Source organism: Cucurbita pepo, chromosome 14, assembly GCF_057944985.1.
Source record: "Cucurbita pepo subsp. pepo isolate OVF chromosome 14, ASM5794498v1, whole genome shotgun sequence".
NCBI lineage: Eukaryota > Viridiplantae > Streptophyta > Magnoliopsida > Cucurbitales > Cucurbitaceae > Cucurbita > Cucurbita pepo.
The window spans coordinates 4185233-4203884 of record NC_141811.1 but is presented as its reverse complement, the minus strand read 5'-3'; the positions used below and the strand labels follow the sequence as shown (position 1 = coordinate 4203884).

The window sequence follows — 18652 nt, the reverse complement described above, 5'->3', positions numbered from 1 at the left end:
GTTTAATTTTGGATATAAATAGGATTTTTTTTTAGAGGTAACACCAAAAACCCAATTAATCTAACCTATAAATGAAAATATTTATGGATTAGTTCGTTCGTGACTTCTCCTAAGATCACTGCCTGGGACGTCGCATGAAAGTCGCAGTTAGCGAACCACCCACGATCCAAACATTTCACCAGACCATTCAATCAGTAGGGTTGCCACGACATTTCACCAGACCATTCAATCAGTAGGGTTGCTGCGATCCGAACGTTGCCCGATCCGAACATTTCACCAGACCATTCAATCAATAGGGTTGTCACGATTCGAACATTTCACCAAACTATTCAATCAATAGGAGCAACGGATAGTGTGTACAAAGAGCAGGGACGTAACCAACTCGAGCTGATGACTCACACTTACCATTCAATCAATAGGGTTGCCACGATCCGAACATTTCACCAAACCATTCAATCAGTAGGAGCAACGGATAGTGTGTACAAAGAGCAGGGACGTAACCAACGCGAGCTGATGACTCACACTTACCATTCAATCAATAGGGTTGCCACGATCCGAACATTTCACCAGACCATTCAATCAATAGGAGTAACGGATGGTGTGTACAAAGAGCAAGGACGTAACTAACGCGAGCTGATGACTCGCACTTGAAATTTGGGTTGAGGAAAATTTCTCCAAGGTCTTAATTTTGTGGAGGAAAAAAGCATAGAAATGAGGAAATTAGAGGGAAATGGGGAGAACGAAACATTCTTTATAAGGGTATAGAAACCTCTATCTAGTATAGGCATTTTAAAATTGAGTCTGATGTCGACGATATGTAACATGCCAAAGTGGACAATATCTGCTAACGGTGGGTTTGGGCTCGTACAAATGGTATCAAAGCCAGACACCGAGTTATGTACCAGCAAGGACACTCGGCCTCCAAGGGAGGTGGATTGTGAGACCTCACATTGGTTGGAGAGGGAAACGGAGCATTCCTTATAAGAGTGTAGAAATCTCTCCCTAATAAACGCATTTTAAAACTGTGAAACTGACGACGATACGTGACGGGCCAAAAGTAAACTATACAATCGAAGAGAATGTATACACTTTATTAGGCTTTTAGTGTACAGAAGCAACTTGCAAGAAATGTATAGTTGAATATAATACTATGAGCAGTTATTTGCAGCTCAACATATTCAACCAATATACAAACCAGCCAGCCACCAACATAGCAGAGCTTGTGTGATGCCAATGGCAAAAGGTAATAGAGACTCTCTTTTTGCTTCCTGAGGGATTGCAGAAGACTGTATATCCTTTGGTAATTTCCTTAACTAAACTAATCGATCCGTTCTAGATTAAACGTCACCATATCCTCGAGCGCGGACCGAAAGGCACTTTGTGGAAGGCAATGTAGGTTTTGGATAGCAAGATCAGCCTTCTGTTTAGCTAGTTCCTGCGCTCGTTCAATGCCACCACTGCTCTTGACTATGCCGATAGCTTCGTCGAGAGACCCTGGCTCACTGAACTCTGATTCGATGATGTCTTTCAGTTTCGGGTCTCTTTCGAGAGCAAATATAACTGGGGCTGTAAGATTTCCTTTAGCTAGATCACTTCCTGCTGGCTTCCCAAGCTGCTTTGTTGATTGCGTAAAGTCCAATATGTCATCGACAATTTGGAACGAGAGACCGAGATTCCTCCCGTACTCATACATCTTCTTTGTCGTATCACGATCAACCCCACTAAAGATTGCAGCACCTTTGGTACTGGCAGCAATCAAGGAAGCTGTTTTATAATAGCTTTTGATCAAATATTCTTCCAGTTCAACTTCACAATCAAACAGGCTTGATGCCTGCTTTATTTCACCACTTGCAAAATCTTTAATAACCTGCAATAGAACTAATTGAATCTTATATAAGCTAAAGGTTGCATATCAAGATCCAGTTATACTCATAATTCATACATAAACGTCGATCGGATATTACAGATGTACTACGTGGGAACCAAATTTACCTGACTGATAAGCTTAATGACTTCGAGGTTTTCGAGATTAGCAAGACACCATGACGACTGTGCAAACATGAAATCTCCAGCCAGCACCGCCACTCTGGTACCGTATAGTTGATGCAAGGTTTCCTTCCCTGGAACCCATCAGGACAACAAATATGTTGCTGAGCCAATGGAAGTTGAAGGAGGAAAGGGGGAAGCGAAAAATAAAGTGACACAAAGCAAATGTATGGAAGGCAAGATAGAAAAACTTGAAACAATCTAAACTTATTCTCTATCTTTCTTTCAGTAACCAACCCTTCTATCCTAACAAAGTTGTAACCAGAAAAGGTATTGAAGTCGGGCAATTATATATGCATTTGGTAATAAAGTTAAGCTATTCGTTTCCGAGCAACTACAAGTTACAGTTGTGACTTGTCTCGAAATGAGGGAGGAGAGCAACTATGGCAAACAAGTCATGAACCAATACATGTGCAACAAGCATAGTATCATCAACTGTGAGATCCCTCGTCGATTGGAGAGGAGAATAAAACATTTCTTATAAGGGTGTGGAAACCTCTCTCTAGCATACGCATTTTAAAATCGTGAGGTTGACGATGATACGTAATGGGCCAAAACGGACAATATTTGCTAGCGGTGGGCTTGCGCTGTTACAAATAGTATCAGAGCCAGGCACTGGGTGGTGTGCCAGCGAGGATGTTGGACCCTTAAGGGGGGTGGATTGTGAGATCCCACATCAGTTGGAGAGGGCAACGAAACATTTCTTATAAGGGTATGGAAACCTCTCCCTAATAGACACGTTTTAAAACCTTGAGAGGAAGCCCTTGAAGGGAATGTCCAGAGCGGACAATATTTGCTAGCGGTTAGCTTGGGCTGTTAAAAATAGTATCAAAGCCATACACCAAGCGGTATACCAGCGAGGACGTTGGGCCCCCAAGGAGGGGTGAATTGTGAGACCCCACATCAGTTGGAGAGGAGAACGAAACATTTCTTATAAGGGTGTGGAGACCTCTCCCTAGCAGACGCGTTTTAAAATCGTGGGGCTGATGACAATACATAACGGGCCAAAGCGGACAATATCTGCTAGCGGTGGGCTTGGGCTGTTACATCTAACATGTCTACCTAGAGCTTTATTATAAGAGATCGACATGTGGTCATTTCGGTAAGCACAACAATGAGGAATGCGGGGAGTCTTTTCTCCACATCTCCACGATGATTGCTGTCTCAACAGAGATGATGAAGAAGAAAACAAATGGAGTGAATTCAGACAAAATAGAAAATGACGCTCTAATGCCCATTTCCTATTAACAATGAGGAAATACAAAACTAATTTGCATTATTTGAAAATCACGTCAAACTCACTCTTATTACACAGGCATTAAACAGACATAGGTACTCATTGATTTACGTGGAAAGCATCGACAAGAACTTCCAAACTTCGCACACGTAAAACGGGCATACCTCTCCTCATATCACTATCGTCTAATACATCATCATGTATCAAGCTTGCAGTGTGGATCATTTCAATGATCTCTGCCAAACGCCGATGCTCGACAGTGAGGTCCCTGGAGGCAATGCAACCAAAATAATAATTGAATTCTTTTCAATCTCATATTAAACTCAGATTTTCAGGAACATGTTTAGGCCTGGTAAGGATTACTCACTCTAACCCAACTAATCCGGCTGTTGCTCTTGACACCAGGAATACTAAAGCTGGTCTCATCCTCTTCCCTCCAGCACCAAATATCCGCTGAGCAGCAGATACCAGGGCTGGGTTTTCCTTACCAACCATCTGCAGGGCATTTCTGTTAGTTGCATGACTAAAGAACTTTAAGACTTCAAATTAAGCGTTACAAGAATAAAGATCGTACTATAAATGAAATCGTGTCGAATAAAGATTCCAGATTATACGCAATCAACATATCAGAACATGAAGAATCCTAATATACTATTCATAAAACAGTGTCCATTATTATGAAATGGCAGAAGCCTAACAATGGAAGATGAAGAACTATCAGAACAAGGAAATCTATGAGTTTGAAATTATGAACTGATAACACTAACTCGTATAATAGCAATTTGATGCGTATGCAACGTGCAACTTGAAGCAATATATAGCCATCCTCAATGTGCTACATCTAAGTTAATATGTGATCCAGACTTCACAAAAAGAAATGGCACAGGTTCCCATCCATTATCAATTTGTTAATGATAAAACGTTGAAAATAAGAGGATAGCATTGGTGCTTCTTAAATCAGCATTAGAACATGTACAGTCCTACCAAAAAATAATACTATGCATGTACAATCTTTGATGAAATACCAATTTGGTTCTAGAAATGATGATAGACACAATTTTTTGCTATTGAAATCATTCAAATCCATCAAAGCCTTCTTCATGAGTGCCCTCACAAATTCTATGCCTTCATTCAATTTTTTTTCTAAGAACAATAAACTGAACAGTATTAGTAGTACTAAAAAAAGGAACTGAAAATAGCTCCCAAACTCAACCTAAGATGCCTATCTTTGATCTAGCTACAAGGAAATGCTTAAGATTGTCTGTGATTAAAGTTTTTGCAATATAAGTTTGATTTAATATTTATCTTGTGAGTTACTTTATCAATCTGCATAATTTATACACCAAGTTTCCAATGAGGTTAAAGTCCATTGAATGCATTCTCAGCAGCAATAAAACCCCAAATCTATATAATACAGTGCTAAGTTCCCTGCCACTTACAGACAGAAGATTTTGGTTAAGCTTCTGGAGATCATCGGCTACAACTTCAAACAAATTTGTCGACGAGATTGGGCTTTTGGACTCCTTCCTCAGTTCTAAGAATGGTTGAGGGCCACCAGTAATGCCTGTTTTAGCAAAAAAAAGAAATAGACAAGCTATTACCACGAGCTTTGGAAACCAACCAAGAGAAAATGGAGCTGCCGAAAGCCAAAAATTTACTTGCCATTCAATGCAGTTTCCGATTTCGTGGTTGAAAACACTCTGCACTGGCCAACGTTTCGACGGGAACAAACCAAAGTTGGAGTTTGGTGTCGCCTCTTTCTACTCTTAGTACACGGTTTAACGTGACTCCTAATCGTATATCGATCCAATGGAGTATTGGAAGAACAATCACAAGCAACATGATCCAAAACATGCCTTCCAAAATCAAGGGTCTGGCATATGACAGACATCATTCCTAGTCAGACCCAGAAATCTAAACCCACCAAATATCAAGCAAAAATCGACAAACCCAGCTCAAAAAACCACTCAACTTCTCATAGACATATCATCGAACACCTAATGTGCACAAAATAACAGATGGGTATGGAAGCAGAACGAGAAAAAGAGAATTCAATGAGCTTCATACAGGTCATTAACATGGAAATTAACCGCTTTAGCAGAGATTGATAGATCACAAGTGGGAGCTAAATTGAGTGGATAGAAGAACCCCACATAGGGGCTCTCTTATTTTCTTATGAGTAGCCAAAGAAAGTTATGAGGTAGGTGGCGCTCGTACCAAGAGGGAGTCTTTTTGCTTTGAGGAGGAACCACGAGCCGTGTATGAGGCCTAAGTGCCTTGTATGAGGCCTAAGTGCCTTGTAAGTAGGCGACAAATCCACGGCTTCTTCGCAGTTTAGTGGTTGAGCTGAAGCCAGCTACTGCCGCCTCTAATTCTTATTGGGATAAAAAATGGGGCATCCAAATTCCCATTAAGTGATTTTGGTGAATTCCTCTGTTTAGTAATAGCGACCCTCGAACTTCAAAGATTAACCAATTCAATCATACTCAAAGATTAACCAATTCAATCATACTCAAGGTTGTCTCGCATCCTACATTATTTGTTTGATTCAACAACTGCGAGAATAAAAAGTTGAACTATCTATGCACCGAGCTAGCTACATCATTAATGAGCTAATTTTCTATAGAAGTCAGTAGTGTTTCATTCCAAGACTACTCTTATCCTTATAGTGATGATACTCAAGGTTGTCTCGCATCCTACATTATTTGTTTGATTCAACAACTGCGAGAATAAAAAGTTGAACTATCTATGCACCGAGCTAGCTACATCATTAATGAGCTAATTTTCTATAGAAGTCAGTAGTGTTTCATTCCAAGACTACTCTTATCCTTATAGTGATGATTGTGAACGAACTACTAGCAGATATGAAACAGGAGGGCCCCTTCTGGGCATAGTTCCCTAGGCTCCGATTTTCCTCTAATATTTAAGGGTTGGAAGAACCCCGCATCATCCGACCTCTCTGGAGTTGTATTCAAAGAAGAATATCCCGACTCGAGGAGCCTCCAGTGTCGGATAACTTTCATTGATTCGTAAATAGTTGGTCCTAGTACAATATACAAATCTCCATTCAAATGGTTAATACAGCAATTTGAGTGTGTCTGTAATTACATGGCGTGATAAGCAGCAAATGCAGTCAACAACAAAAGAGCCTTGAAACAATACCCATTTGAATGGACTGGATGGATACCCCTCCTACTGTTGGTTATACCTATCTCTGTTACTCCACTGAGCAGCAATGGCAATGGTTGCCACTCCCAACTTAAGTTCTTGCCTGCAACAGCTTCCTTAAGTGCTATAATGGATGGATCACTCTATGGATCTACTGCTGCTCGTGGTCGGGTAATATTCGTTGCTTCCAAAGCGAACGACCGTGCGAGGCTCTCATCAAATGACAGTGCCAGGAGATCAAGGATTGAACTAAAGAAGATTGTTCATTCACAAATCGAAACTTCTAATTTGCGACGTTAGTTTCGAATAAACATCTTTTATGTTTCTGTTCTCACATGGAAGGACGGGCCTGACAACTCGCCCTAGATTTGCAGCTAAACAAAAGTGAGAGCCATATCAGTATCACAGAAGTAGTTGAGCATGGAAAAACTAAGATGGTATCAAAGAGAAATAAGTTCATACCAACAGGCACTTTAGGTGGAGGATGAGCCTTTGATGGATTCCCAAATCTTCTATCAGGTAATCCCACGCTATTATTACAGGCTTTGGGATTTCGTCGAACGGGCTCACGGTCGGGTGAAACCAAATTTGTGCAAACGGTGGACCTAAGTACGGTTGGAAAATTATTGAGTTTGTAAGAACACGACCCGACATTCAAACACCTACCTAACTATATGTTATAGTAATAATATGGACTCCTTGGCCATGACATTATACGACACAATCACAAAAAGACTACACACACACTCCCGAGCGTGATTAAGAGGCATGGAAAAAACGTCATACCGTGGGAGGGAGAAGTGTTTCCGTTCTAGAGGCAAAACAGGTGCGCTTTTACCGTCGTTCTCCTTGTGGTTGGTGAATTGGCTTTTAAAATGACCTGTAAAGCTGAAAACAATAGGAGACTGTCACATTACGAACACTACAAAATCAGCTAAAAAAAGAAAGAGCTCGACAACGTAAACGAATATGTAGTCGAACCTGGGATAGAGGAGCTTTGTAGTATCAGTTCCATTCAAATAATCATCACGAATTTGAGGATGATATTCTAATATTTCTCGGTATAACAATTCCCTTACATCATCTTTTGTTAATTTTCGTCTCTCAAACTCGAATTCCGATCTCGAGATAGGCTGACAAGAAGGCTCTCTTTCAACTTTGGCTAGGCCCTTAAAGTAAGGATCAGCAAGAGCCTGTCAACATATAAAGGAGGAGAGTGATTTCTCTGAACACAACTTCATAATCCCCAGATTCACATCTGTGGAACAACAACAAGAATATAGAACTTTTACCTCCACGGCCGATGGTCGATCCTTCGGATCAAATGCTAATAGCCTTTGCAGTAAGCGAACGGCTGCCGGATCCAAATTCGGAAATCTTTGTGAAAATGGCACTGCAGATTTCCTTCTCATTTCTGACAGATATCTCCTAGCCTTTTCATTCCGAACCTAAACAGTATCGATTGATCAATAAACAAAGAGGGGATGGAAGAACGGATGAGGAGAGATAAAAACGCAAGCAAGACATACTCCTGCAATGGTTTCCGATGAGGGAGTCCCGAGAAGATCAGTAATCAAGTCCAATTGATGGGCAACGCTTTTACCCGGAAACAGTGGCTTCCCCAACAAAACCTCAGCAAATATGCAGCCGACACTCCAAATATCGATCGCAGGAGTATACTATAAACAGGATAAGATAACGAACATAAGAAAACAAAAAAAGAAGTAACCGAACAAAAACTTCAGAAAAACAGGTGTAACCTGATACAGTTACCTGAATGACAGATATTTCAACTTCCAGGACAGTTCAACAGTCCCCCCTGAACAAGAATTATTATAATCTATGCATTATTGTTTCCTATAAAGCACTATATACATTACATACATTTTATATATGGTCAAAACGAACGTAATTCGAACTGAACCATGGCCATTTCATCCCCCGCCCCCCTTTTCGTAGTCTTTCCTTGGTGCGCTGATGGTGGCCGGGGGGTGGGGGCATTATTTACTTATAACATTGAGAGAATCAATAACGTAGAAAGAATCCGAAATAAACAAGCCCACGGTTATGTCGAGCAATTATAGTTTGCTGCCTACCTTGGAAGAGAATGATCCACACAACTCCGGAGCTCGGTACCATCTAGTGGCGACGTAGTCCTGCAAAACAGCATCAATTAGAAACACTGATTAACAAGTTAATAGTTTACGAGTAGTGAAATGAAGAACATACTGTCCAAAATACAGTGGTTGGAGTGTCACTGAAAGCAACTCTTGCAAGCCCGAAATCGCAAATTTTAAGCTTGCAATTGGCATTTGCCAGTATATTCTTCGGCTTCAGGTCTCTATGATACACATTCGCTGCAAACACGACCTTTACTATAAGCACCACAACCAGATGAAACAAAAGTGGGGAGTACATGTAATGTATCGACAAAAGAAACAACGGACCTGTATGCATGAATTTCAAAGCACGTAGCATTTGGTAGAGAAAGAATTGATGATGTTCACGGGTCAAGTCGTCGTTTGCTTTAATAACTTGATGAAGATCAGATTCCATAAGCTCACAAACCACATAAATGTCCTTAAATTCCTTTTTAGAAGGTGGTAGCATAATATGCTTGATGTCGACGATATCAGGATGCCGTAACAATCTAAGTAACTTAACTTCACGAAGGATTCGAATAGCATCCGATGCGTGATAAAAAATATCATGAATTCTCTTTATTGCAACTTTCTCTCTAGTATGCATGTCAATAGCAGAACAAACAACTCCGTAACTTCCCCTTCCAATAACTTCAAGAACCTTATACCTGTTAGCATCCCCATATTCAGTAAAAAACTTGATTTCTTTGGCCTCCTACATATCAAATGAATTATGTTAACATCATCAGAGATAGAACACAAAGCTCGACTATTGTCATGCAAATATTTAACTTCTGAGATCCCGTAACGGTGGGGGAGGAGAACAAAACATTCTTTATAAAGGTTGTGGAAACCTCTCCCTACCAGATGCGTTTTAGAAACCTTGAGGGGAAACCCGAAAGGAAAAGCCCAAAGAGGACAATATCTACTAGCAGTGGATTTGGGCCATTACAAATGGTATCAGAGCCAAACACCGGGTGATGTGTCAGCGAGGAGGTTGAACCCTAAAGAGGGGTGGATACGAAGGTGGGTTGGATTGGGGGGTCCCACATCGATTGGAGAAGGGAACAAGTGCCAACGAGGAAGTTGGGCCCCAAAGAAGGGGGTGGATTGTGATATCTATCCCACGTCGGTTGGGGAGGAGAACGAAACATTCTTTATAAGGGGTGTAGAAGCCTCTCCCTAGCATACGCGTTATAAAACCTTGAGGGGAAGTTCGAAAGGGAAAGCCTAAAGAGGACAATATCTACTAACGGTAGGTTTGGACCGTTACAAATGGTATCAAAGCCAAACACCGGGTGATGTGTCAGCAAAGAGGTTGAACCCTAAAGAGGGGTGGATACTAAGGTGGGTTGGATTGGGGGGTCCCACGTCGATTGGAGAAGGGAACAAGTGTCAACAAGGAAGCTGGGCCCCAAAGAAGGGGGTGGATTGTGATATCTATCCCACATCGGTTGGGGAGGAGAACGAAACATTCTTTATAAGGGGTGTGGAAGCCTCTCCCTAGCATACGCGTTACAAAAACCTCGAAGGAAGTTCGAAAGGGAAAGCCCAAAGAGGACAATATCGACTAACGGTGATCTAAGGCCGTTACACGTGTACAAAAGCCAATCCAATACTAAGTAAGATGTAACAAAAATGAAAAATTGCTAATAGAACAGTAAGATCAAAGACAGAGTAACTCTTAGAACATCCTACGAATCCGAAAGGAAATTACAATAAGAAACTCATCTCAAACACAACAAGCCAACTTTCAATCATCAAAGATCCTTCTAAATCATCCCTACTCATGTGTATCAACTACAAAATACCAAATACCAAATCCAAAGCCACTTCCCTTTACCTTAATCCCTGACTCCTGCAAGAACAACAGACATTTGGACAATATAAAGCCCTACAGAGACAACTGAGCACTACAAAGAAACCGATTGAGAGAGGAGGATGAACAGATTCTATCCAAACGTGTAGTATAACCCTAAGATGAAGAAGTATGAACTGGTTCAACCAATACACGAAATCTAATCCAAAAACAGATTAGCTCAATCAACACCAGGACTACAAGATTCAAAACGTTCCTTGTTCGTTATTCTACAAATCATCTCAAACATCCAAAACAGTACACAAAACAAAAGAAACATTAAGGTACCTTCTTCGGATGATCTTGCGGCATCTTCCTCTTCCTCCTCGCTCTTATTTCACTTCTTAAATCTTCAGAAGAAACTCACACACATTCGCCAAACAAAAAAAAACAGCGATCAGTGAGAAGTTCAAGATCGATCTCAAAAACCCACAAACCACAACCAAAAACCCCCGATCGAAAACCCACTGAATCCTCAAATTCCCACCCAACAAAACAATAACCAGTAACTCAGAAGAAGCTTCGTACCCCTCGAAAGTGGGCTGATTAAAAAAACAAACCCAGCAGGATGAGAGGTGAAACGCCGACGAAGATCGGAGTTCTAGAGAGAGAGAGAGAGAGAAATCAGAAATGAAATCAAAAGGCGCGTGGAATATATATATACATATATGGAAAATTTGTGGGGAATTTTAATTGGAGTGGTGCGTGGTTCCTTCCTAATCCACACTCGCAAATTCCTTCCTTCTTTCTACACTGTAATTTTCAATTCATATTCCGAAATGGCTAAATTATTCCTGAATTATTCCAAATGTGTATGGATTTAATCTTATCCTGTTCTTGAAAGTTTTAATTTCATCCTAATCCTCTTCCGTTTCGAAAGCTTTAATCATTTATTACAGAATTGAAGAATCTTCATTAAAATGTCCGAAAAAACTTTAAGGATAATGTCGAAAGCCAAAATTGGCGTGTATTAATTAAGTTAATTTGCATAAATTATCTGATTATAATCCGTTTTCAAAATTTTAATTGTTACAGAATTTGCTAATGAAGGGTCTTCTTCATAATAAATTATAAATTTTGTATTATTTTGTGTAACTAGCATTGATCCAACCCGTTGAACACGGTAGCTCGTTGCTGAGACGAACTGTTCTTATGAGATGGGCGATTACGATATTTATAGCCACATCGAATGGATGATGACATTTGCACTCTTAGATTGTATTACTACAACGGATAAAGCAGGTATCCATCCTTTATCGGGGGAGACCGATTCATTAATTCCTTGAAAAATACTAGAATGTTTGAATAGTTTCAACTCGACGTCATATGAGCTTTTAACGAAAACATCTTGTTCGTGGCTTCTACTGTAGTCCAACGAACAGTTATTCTATTGTTCATAATGTGAGATCCCACATCAGTTGAAGAAATAACGAAGTATTTTTTATAAAGGTGCGAAAAACTCTTCCTAGCAGACACGTCTAAAAAATCGCGACGCTGACAGCGATACATAACGGGTCAAAAGCGGACAATATCTGCTAACGGTGGGTTTGAACTGTTTCAAATAGTATCAAAGTCAAACACCAAACACTGTACTAGAGAGAACTCTGAGCTTCAAAGGAGTGTGGTAGGTGGAAACGAAACATTCCTTATAAAGGGGTGAAATCTCTCCCTACTAGACGCGTTTTAAAAACCGTTAACTGACAGTGGGTTTAAGCTGTTACACATAGTTTGATTAGTCCCGTGGCGTCGCGTCGGGATGACTAATATTACAAATGAATAAAATACGCAATGAAATGTTTTTAATTATTTATAATTTTATGGTTCCAACAATTCCATACCGAAAAAAACAATAAATTTATTAGATTAAAAAACACCATTCCCAAAAACAGAAAAAATAAATTAAATTAAATTAAATAAAGGACGGTGTTTTCGAATACGACAGAATTTAATAAAATAAAGACATATAATTCTAATTTAATTAGTGAATATGATGACGTGGAAAATAATAACTTTATTTATTTTTTGCGACTAAAAATAGTCATCAAATAAACAATTTAAATAAAATTTAAATTGAATTTAGTAATTTTTCAACAGTCCTACAAATGGAATATCTTTATCAAAAGATGGAATATTCGAGAATCATTTTAATCACATTAATTTTTTAAAAAATGTTTTTAAATTGATTAATATTTTTTAAAAAATTACTACAAAATATTAAAAATAAAAGATGAATATAAATATTAGATTCTATGCTTCCATATACAAACCTTTCTTTATTTGTCTTTTAGAAATTTATTTATTTTTAAAAAATTAATAATTCATGGCAAGCATTAATAATGGTGTGGGCATAAATTAAAGGCCATGTATTTTCATGTGGTTCCTAAGCTCCCAATATTTTGGTTTATTATACAAATAGTTAGGCAACTATTTTTATTATTTGTTCAAGCCATTTATTTATTTTAAATAATAATAATAAAATTAAGTTTATTTTTAAAGGTCGATGATTTGATCTTTCCTATGTAATTATTAAAACTAATAAATATTTAAATAAAGCCCGTTGAAGTACTATGAGATCGAGATCAAGGTGTAAAATTTTCGCCAATGTTGGTGCGTCTTGAGTCGTCGTGATAAGGGTTGGATGGCTAGAGAAACGGGAAGGATTTGCAAGTGGAGTTGGAAGCAATTGTGCTACTTTTGAAGCGACTATCTTAGTCGTGGGAACGGCCTCACCTAAAGCACGTGGTTTGAGGTCGATGATTTATTTCCTACTATTGCTGAAATAAATAAATAAAAAATCAAAAAAATTAATCTACTACCATCCAAATTCGATCCTATTTAAAAAAATTGATGTTACAACCTCTGTCAGCCTCAACTTTAGAAAAAGCATGAATCATTGCAATATTGTTTAAATGATAATGGATAGAAAGATATACATTGGTTGAGAGAAAGAACGATCGAAGAGAAGTTAGATAGATATTCATCGATTTCTATCATTTTTTTGTTAAGTGATACGAGATTTCATCTCGATGAAGCTTTGACATTCTGTGGATTTAATATGTTATTAATGAATGGGCGGTTGGGTTGGTGAAAGATAGATGAGATATCCAATGTGTGAGAAAAGAACTTTGTCGAAGGGCGAGGGAAAGAATGTGATGATTTAGGGTTTAGGATCAAACGGAATGCATCCCGTTTGGAAAAGAATGTGATGGTGTAATAGTCTAAACGCACCGCTAGCAGATATTGTCCTATTTGGGCTTTCCCTTCTGGGATTCCCCTCAATATTTTTAAAATGCGTATGCTAGAGAGAGGTCTCCACACCTTTATAAAGAATGTTTCGTTCCCCTCTCCAACAAATGTGGGATCTCACATCAATTGAGCACTGGGCGGTGTGCTAGCGAGGATGTTGGGCCCCAAAGAAGGGTGGATTGTGAGATCCCACATCAATTGGAGAGGGGACGAATGCCAGCGAGGACGTTAGGCCCTTAACAGACGCGTTTTAGAAATCTTGAGAGGAATCACGAAAAGAAGAAGAAAAAAAAAATCTGATAGCGGTAGGCTTAGACTATGACAGATAGTTTAGAGCGAAACGGAATGCATCCCGAGAAAGAATGTGATAGTTTAAACGAAGAAATAAAAAATTTCAAAATTATGTTTGTTACGTTATCAAATTATTCCAAGAAAAATAACTAACTCCCGTATAAGGACAAGTGTAGGCTTTTGAAGTTGGGTGTACGAAAGTTCCATGGAGTTAGGGGTAAGGATAGATTTTTTAAAACCAAATGGATGAAGTGTTAAATTAAAAGAGTTGGGGCAAAAGATGGTGAAGCAACCCAACACAACCTCTGAAAATTATGCAGTCAACATGCAGCTCACCAGAAATTAACTCCCCCAATATCCTTTTTTCCCTTTGTGTTTGTTTCTTTTATGTCGGCTTAAATACGTTAAACGAAGCTATAACAGCTCAAACCTACCGTTAGCAAATATTGTCCTCTTTGGACTTTCTCTTTTAAGCTTCCCCTCAAGTTTTTAAAACGTGTCTGCTAGAGAGAAGTTTTCACACCCTTGTAAACAACGTTTTGTTCTCCTCCCCAACCAATGTGGGATTTCGGGCTTCCCCTGAAGGTTTTTAGAACGCGTCTACTAGTAAGAAGTTTCTACGCCCTTATAAACAATGTTTTGTTCTCTTCTCCAATTGATGTGGGATCTCACACTCGAAAATTTATCGACTCGTAGAGTCTTTTAACTTCCCTTTCATGCATACGAGGATCAGAATTGTTGTCCGACTCGGTTGTAGCCTCGAAGATAATCTCTCTTATTGTCTCTCTAATTTTCTAACCTCATGGCGGCCATGGGCAGGTCAAATCTTGATGTTCAAAAGTTGCCTAAGCTTATGAGTGGAGATATCTATGTTTTCTCCTCTTGCCTTCCCATATATAACTTCCCACAGAATTCATAAGTTTGGTGGGTTAGTTCATCTCCTTATTAGCATTCTTAGAATCAAACCCTCTCTCTCTCTCTCTTTCTACACCTTTATCTCTCTTTCACTGTTCTTTGCCTGTGTTCTTCATGGACTTGCCAATGAAGAGGCCTATTTCAGGTGATCGGAGAACCCAGTACAGAATAGAAGCTAGAAATCTTTGTTACAAAATAAGTGAAAGTTTTGATGGGTTGAATTGGTTCTGTGGTGGAGGCAGCTCAAAGAGAGTTCCAAAGTTCATCTTAAAGAATGTGAACTGTGAGGCAAGAGCAGGGGAGATTACTGCCATTGCTGGTCCTAGTGGGGCTGGCAAAACAACATTGCTAGAGATTCTTGGAGGGAACATACCTTTAAAGAAGATTTCAGGTCAAGTGCTTGTTAATGATCAGCATATGATTGAGAAAACGTTTCCAAGAATCTCGGGATACGTCACGCAGGACGATGCGCTTTTTCCTTTCCTCACAGTTGAAGAAACACTCATGTATAGTGCTCTGTTGAGGCTTGGTGGTGGGAGAAAAGAGGCTGAATCTAGAGTGAGGAAGCTAATGAAGGACCTTGGATTGGAACACGTAGCAGCTTCGAGAGTTGGAGATGGATCGAACCGAGGCATTTCAGGAGGCGAAATGCGTCGAGTTTCGATTGGAGTTGAATTGGTTCATGATCCAGCTGTGATTTTCATTGATGAACCTACTTCAGGGTTGGATTCTGTCTCGGCAGTTCATGTTATGTCAGTGCTTAGAAGAATGGTCATTAGCCAAGGTAAGACTGTTCTTATAACCATCCATCAACCCGGTTTTCGAATCATGGAACTCTTTGATCGTCTGATTCTTCTGTCGAGTGGCTTTGTGATGCATAATGGACCATTGGGTCATCTTGAGGAGAAGCTTAAGCTTGCTACTCATCAGATCCCTCACCATGTCAATGTTCTTGAATTCGCCATTGACGTGGTGGATAGCTTGGCTATGCATACTTCAGAAACTTTCAACAAACTCCATTACCAACAAAACCGGGTTGAGAATCAGACAATAAGAGCTCGACACATCGACACGAAGGACGAAGAATCCGTTTCGTTCCAGAATTCTCGATCCACGGAAGTCGTAATACTAGGACAAAGGTTTTTCAGAAACACGTTTAGGACCAAACAACTCTTTGCTACAAGAGTCATTCAAGCCTTGGTGGCTGGATTAGTACTTGGGACCATATTCTTCAAGACCGGGAATAACAACGACAAAACTACGTTGCAAACTCGGCTCGGGTTCTTCGCCTTTAGTCTCACGTTCTTGCTGTCTTCAACGACAGAAGGCCTTCCAATCTTCTTGAGGGAGAGAATGATCCTAATGAGAGAGACATCAAGAGGTGCTTACAGAGTATCTTCCTATGTTCTAGCAAACACATTCATATTTCTCCCATTCCTTCTGATGGTCTCTCTACTCTTCGCAGCCAGTGTTTACTGGTTGGTTGGTTTGAAAAACGACATTTTCGGGTTCTTTTACTTCTCTCTAATCGTTTGGATGGTCGTTCTAATGTCGAATTCTTTCGTAGCATGTTTCAGTGCTCTTGTCCCAAATTTCATTACAGGAAACTCAGTAATATCAGGGCTAATGGGGTGTTTCTTTCTGTTTTCTGGTTACTTTATATCAAAGAAGAACATCCCCAAGTACTGGATTTTCATGCACTATTCGAGTCTTTTCAAGTACCCATTTGAGTGTTTCTTGATAAATGAGTATGGAGGAGATCCAGGGAAGGGAAGATGCATAGAGTCCAAACAAGGAGTATGTACAACATATGGAGAAGTGTTCTTAAGACAACAAGATATAAAAGAGTCACACAAATGGAGCAATTTGGCAGTAATGTTGGGATTCATTGTTGGGTACAGGATCCTGTCTTTTGTGATCTTGTGGTACAGATGTAACAGAACCAGAAGCTAGATTCATAGCCAGGGATATGGGTAGATATCTGTATGTTTGTAGTTTTCTTTCTCATTTCATTCAAATTTATTATCTTCTTTGTTCAAATTTGTTGGATTATAGAATGTTAAATCCTTTAAAGAAGTAATAAGATTCACAAGTTCATCATTTTTCGTACAGTAAGTTTGATCAAAGCACATTCCATGATGATCCTATTTATCTTGATAGTGAGGAAGTTCTCTGTTCATCTTTTAAGAGATCATTCAATTTGAAACAAAAACATGGGTGCTTGTCAGAACATATAACGGCTCAAGCTCAGTGCTGGCAGATATTGTCCTCTTTGGACTTTCCGTTATAGGCTTTAAAATGCGTTTGCTAGGAAGAGGTTTTCACATCCTTATAAAGAATGCTTAGTTCTCCTCCCCAACCTATGTGGAATCTCACAATTATCTACTAGCGGTGGACTTAGACCGTTACAAATAGTATCAGAGTTAGACACCGTGTGATGTGCCAGCGATGAGGTTGAACCCCAAAAGGGGTGGATTGGGGGGTTTCACATCGATTGGAGAGAGGAACGAGTGCTAGCAAGGACGTTGGGCCCCGAAGGGAAATGTTTTCTCCTATTTTTGGAATCCCCCCATTCGAGACCAAGCGTCCTTGCAGGCACACTGCCTCGTGTACACCACCTTCCGGGGCTCAGCCTCCTCGCTGACACATCATCTAGTGTCTAGCTTTGATACAATTTGTAACGACCTAAGGTTGCCGCTAGCAGATATTGTCCTCTTTCAGTTTTCTCTTTTGAGTTTCTCCTAAAAGTTTTGAAAGGTATCAGCTAGGGCAGAGGTTTCTACCATGGGATCTCACAATAACTCTAAACCATTACAGAAAACTCAAGAGCACAACCTTGAAAATTCAGACTAACGGCGAACAACAATAATATAAGGAAAATCATTCAAAACCATGGATATTCCAACGCGATTCTCATCCAAGTGAAACAAGAACTTCAACAACTGAACTTACCTCGACCGCAACAAGTCGCCGGCAGTTCTTCCCCGAGGGAGAGCTTTAAGAAATTGCCTCCTCGCTCACGGAAAGCAGGATTACTAGTTTTCTCAGCCGCCAAACGCGAAAGAGAAGCAAACGGCAACGCAAACAGAATCCATCTGCATTCAATTGAATCAACAAACAGACGTAGAATTTTCAACCACAATCGCCGAAATAGAGAGAGATTACAGTTCAGAATTTGCGAGGGGGAATTCCCCGGTTCTAAGATGAACAGCGGTTTTGAAAGAACCGGAATAGAACCAAGCAAGAACCCACTTGTTTTTTTATTTTTCATATTTGTTTTTCTATTTTCAACTTTAATAAACAAAATTTATAGTTTATTTATTATTAAGACGTTGGATTCATTTTTAAATAATTAATCAATTAAAAAAAATTACGTCTCGTATTACGAAACCCAAAAATCTATGTGAAAAAAAAAAAAAAAAAAAACTCAAAACATGATGAAATGACAATTTTACCCTCGACTTTAAAGCTTCTTTTGTATTAATTTAAGATAATTTGATATATTATAATCATTTTGTAATTAAATTTTGTAAAATATGATTAGATTTTGTTGACATATATTGGTTGGTTTTATGTGTCACGTGTCAAGTGGCATATTAATACGTCCAAATATATTAATAAAACATATTTTAATGGCTTGTCTTTTTTTTTGGTTAATAGATTAAGAATAAAATAAAAAATTTAAAATATAGACAGTCCAATCGAAATCTGTCTATAGAGATCATTAAAAAAGTAGATAATTTTGTGTGT

General features: G+C 39.2%; 3 protein-coding genes across 3 annotated transcripts; 1 reads left to right on the top strand and 2 right to left on the bottom strand.

The window, feature by feature from the left end:
* Positions 1-1072: 1072 nt before the first annotated feature.
* Positions 1073-5555, bottom strand: LOC111810913 (solanesyl diphosphate synthase 2, chloroplastic). Its single transcript, XM_023697754.2, has 6 exons — positions 4946-5555; positions 4723-4847; positions 3651-3778; positions 3448-3551; positions 1993-2120; positions 1073-1867 (listed from the first exon to the last, which is right to left on the bottom strand). The coding sequence occupies exons 1-6, from the start codon at positions 5175-5177 to the stop codon at positions 1319-1321; spliced, it is 1266 nt and encodes a 421-aa protein (XP_023553522.1). The 5' UTR covers positions 5178-5555; the 3' UTR covers positions 1073-1318.
* A 693-nt stretch (positions 5556-6248) lies between these two features.
* On the bottom strand, positions 6249-11193 carry LOC111810063 (mitogen-activated protein kinase 19). Its single transcript, XM_023696609.2, has 10 exons — positions 10739-11193; positions 8899-9307; positions 8681-8808; positions 8548-8607; positions 7981-8130; positions 7744-7899; positions 7433-7644; positions 7238-7339; positions 6914-7056; positions 6249-6825 (listed from the first exon to the last, which is right to left on the bottom strand). The coding sequence occupies exons 1-10, from the start codon at positions 10760-10762 to the stop codon at positions 6719-6721; spliced, it is 1491 nt and encodes a 496-aa protein (XP_023552377.2). The 5' UTR covers positions 10763-11193; the 3' UTR covers positions 6249-6718.
* Positions 11194-15001: 3808 nt separating this feature from the next.
* Positions 15002-17002, top strand: ABCG10 (ABC-2 type transporter family protein). Its single transcript, XM_023696269.2, has one exon. The coding sequence runs from the start codon at positions 15017-15019 to the stop codon at positions 16853-16855; it is 1839 nt and encodes a 612-aa protein (XP_023552037.2). The 5' UTR covers positions 15002-15016; the 3' UTR covers positions 16856-17002.
* The last annotated feature ends 1650 nt before the right edge of the window (positions 17003-18652 follow it).

Bases quoted from the DNA above. Each gene is read 5' to 3' on its own strand.
- ABCG10 (XM_023696269.2), top strand. From the start codon at position 15,017: ATGGACTTGCCAATGAAGAGGCCTATTTCAGGTGATCGGAGAACCCAG.
- LOC111810063 (XM_023696609.2), bottom strand. From the start codon at position 10,762: ATGCCGCAAGATCATCCGAAGAAG. The intron at 9,308-10,738 runs GTACCTTAATGT...TTTGATATGTAG, and splicing joins CGCAAGATCATCCGAAGAAG to GAGGCCAAAGAAATCAAGTT. The intron at 7,900-7,980 runs GTATGTCTTGCT...GATACTGTTTAG, and splicing joins CATCGGAAACCATTGCAGGA to GTTCGGAATGAAAAGGCTAG.
- LOC111810913 (XM_023697754.2), bottom strand. From the start codon at position 5,177: ATGATGTCTGTCATATGCCAGACCCTTGATTTTGGAAGGCATGTTTTG. The intron at 3,779-4,722 runs GTAAGTGGCAGG...AATGCCCTGCAG, and splicing joins TTAACCAAAATCTTCTGTCT to ATGGTTGGTAAGGAAAACCC. The intron at 1,868-1,992 runs GTAAATTTGGTT...GTTCTATTGCAG, and splicing joins TCATTAAGCTTATCAGTCAG to GTTATTAAAGATTTTGCAAG.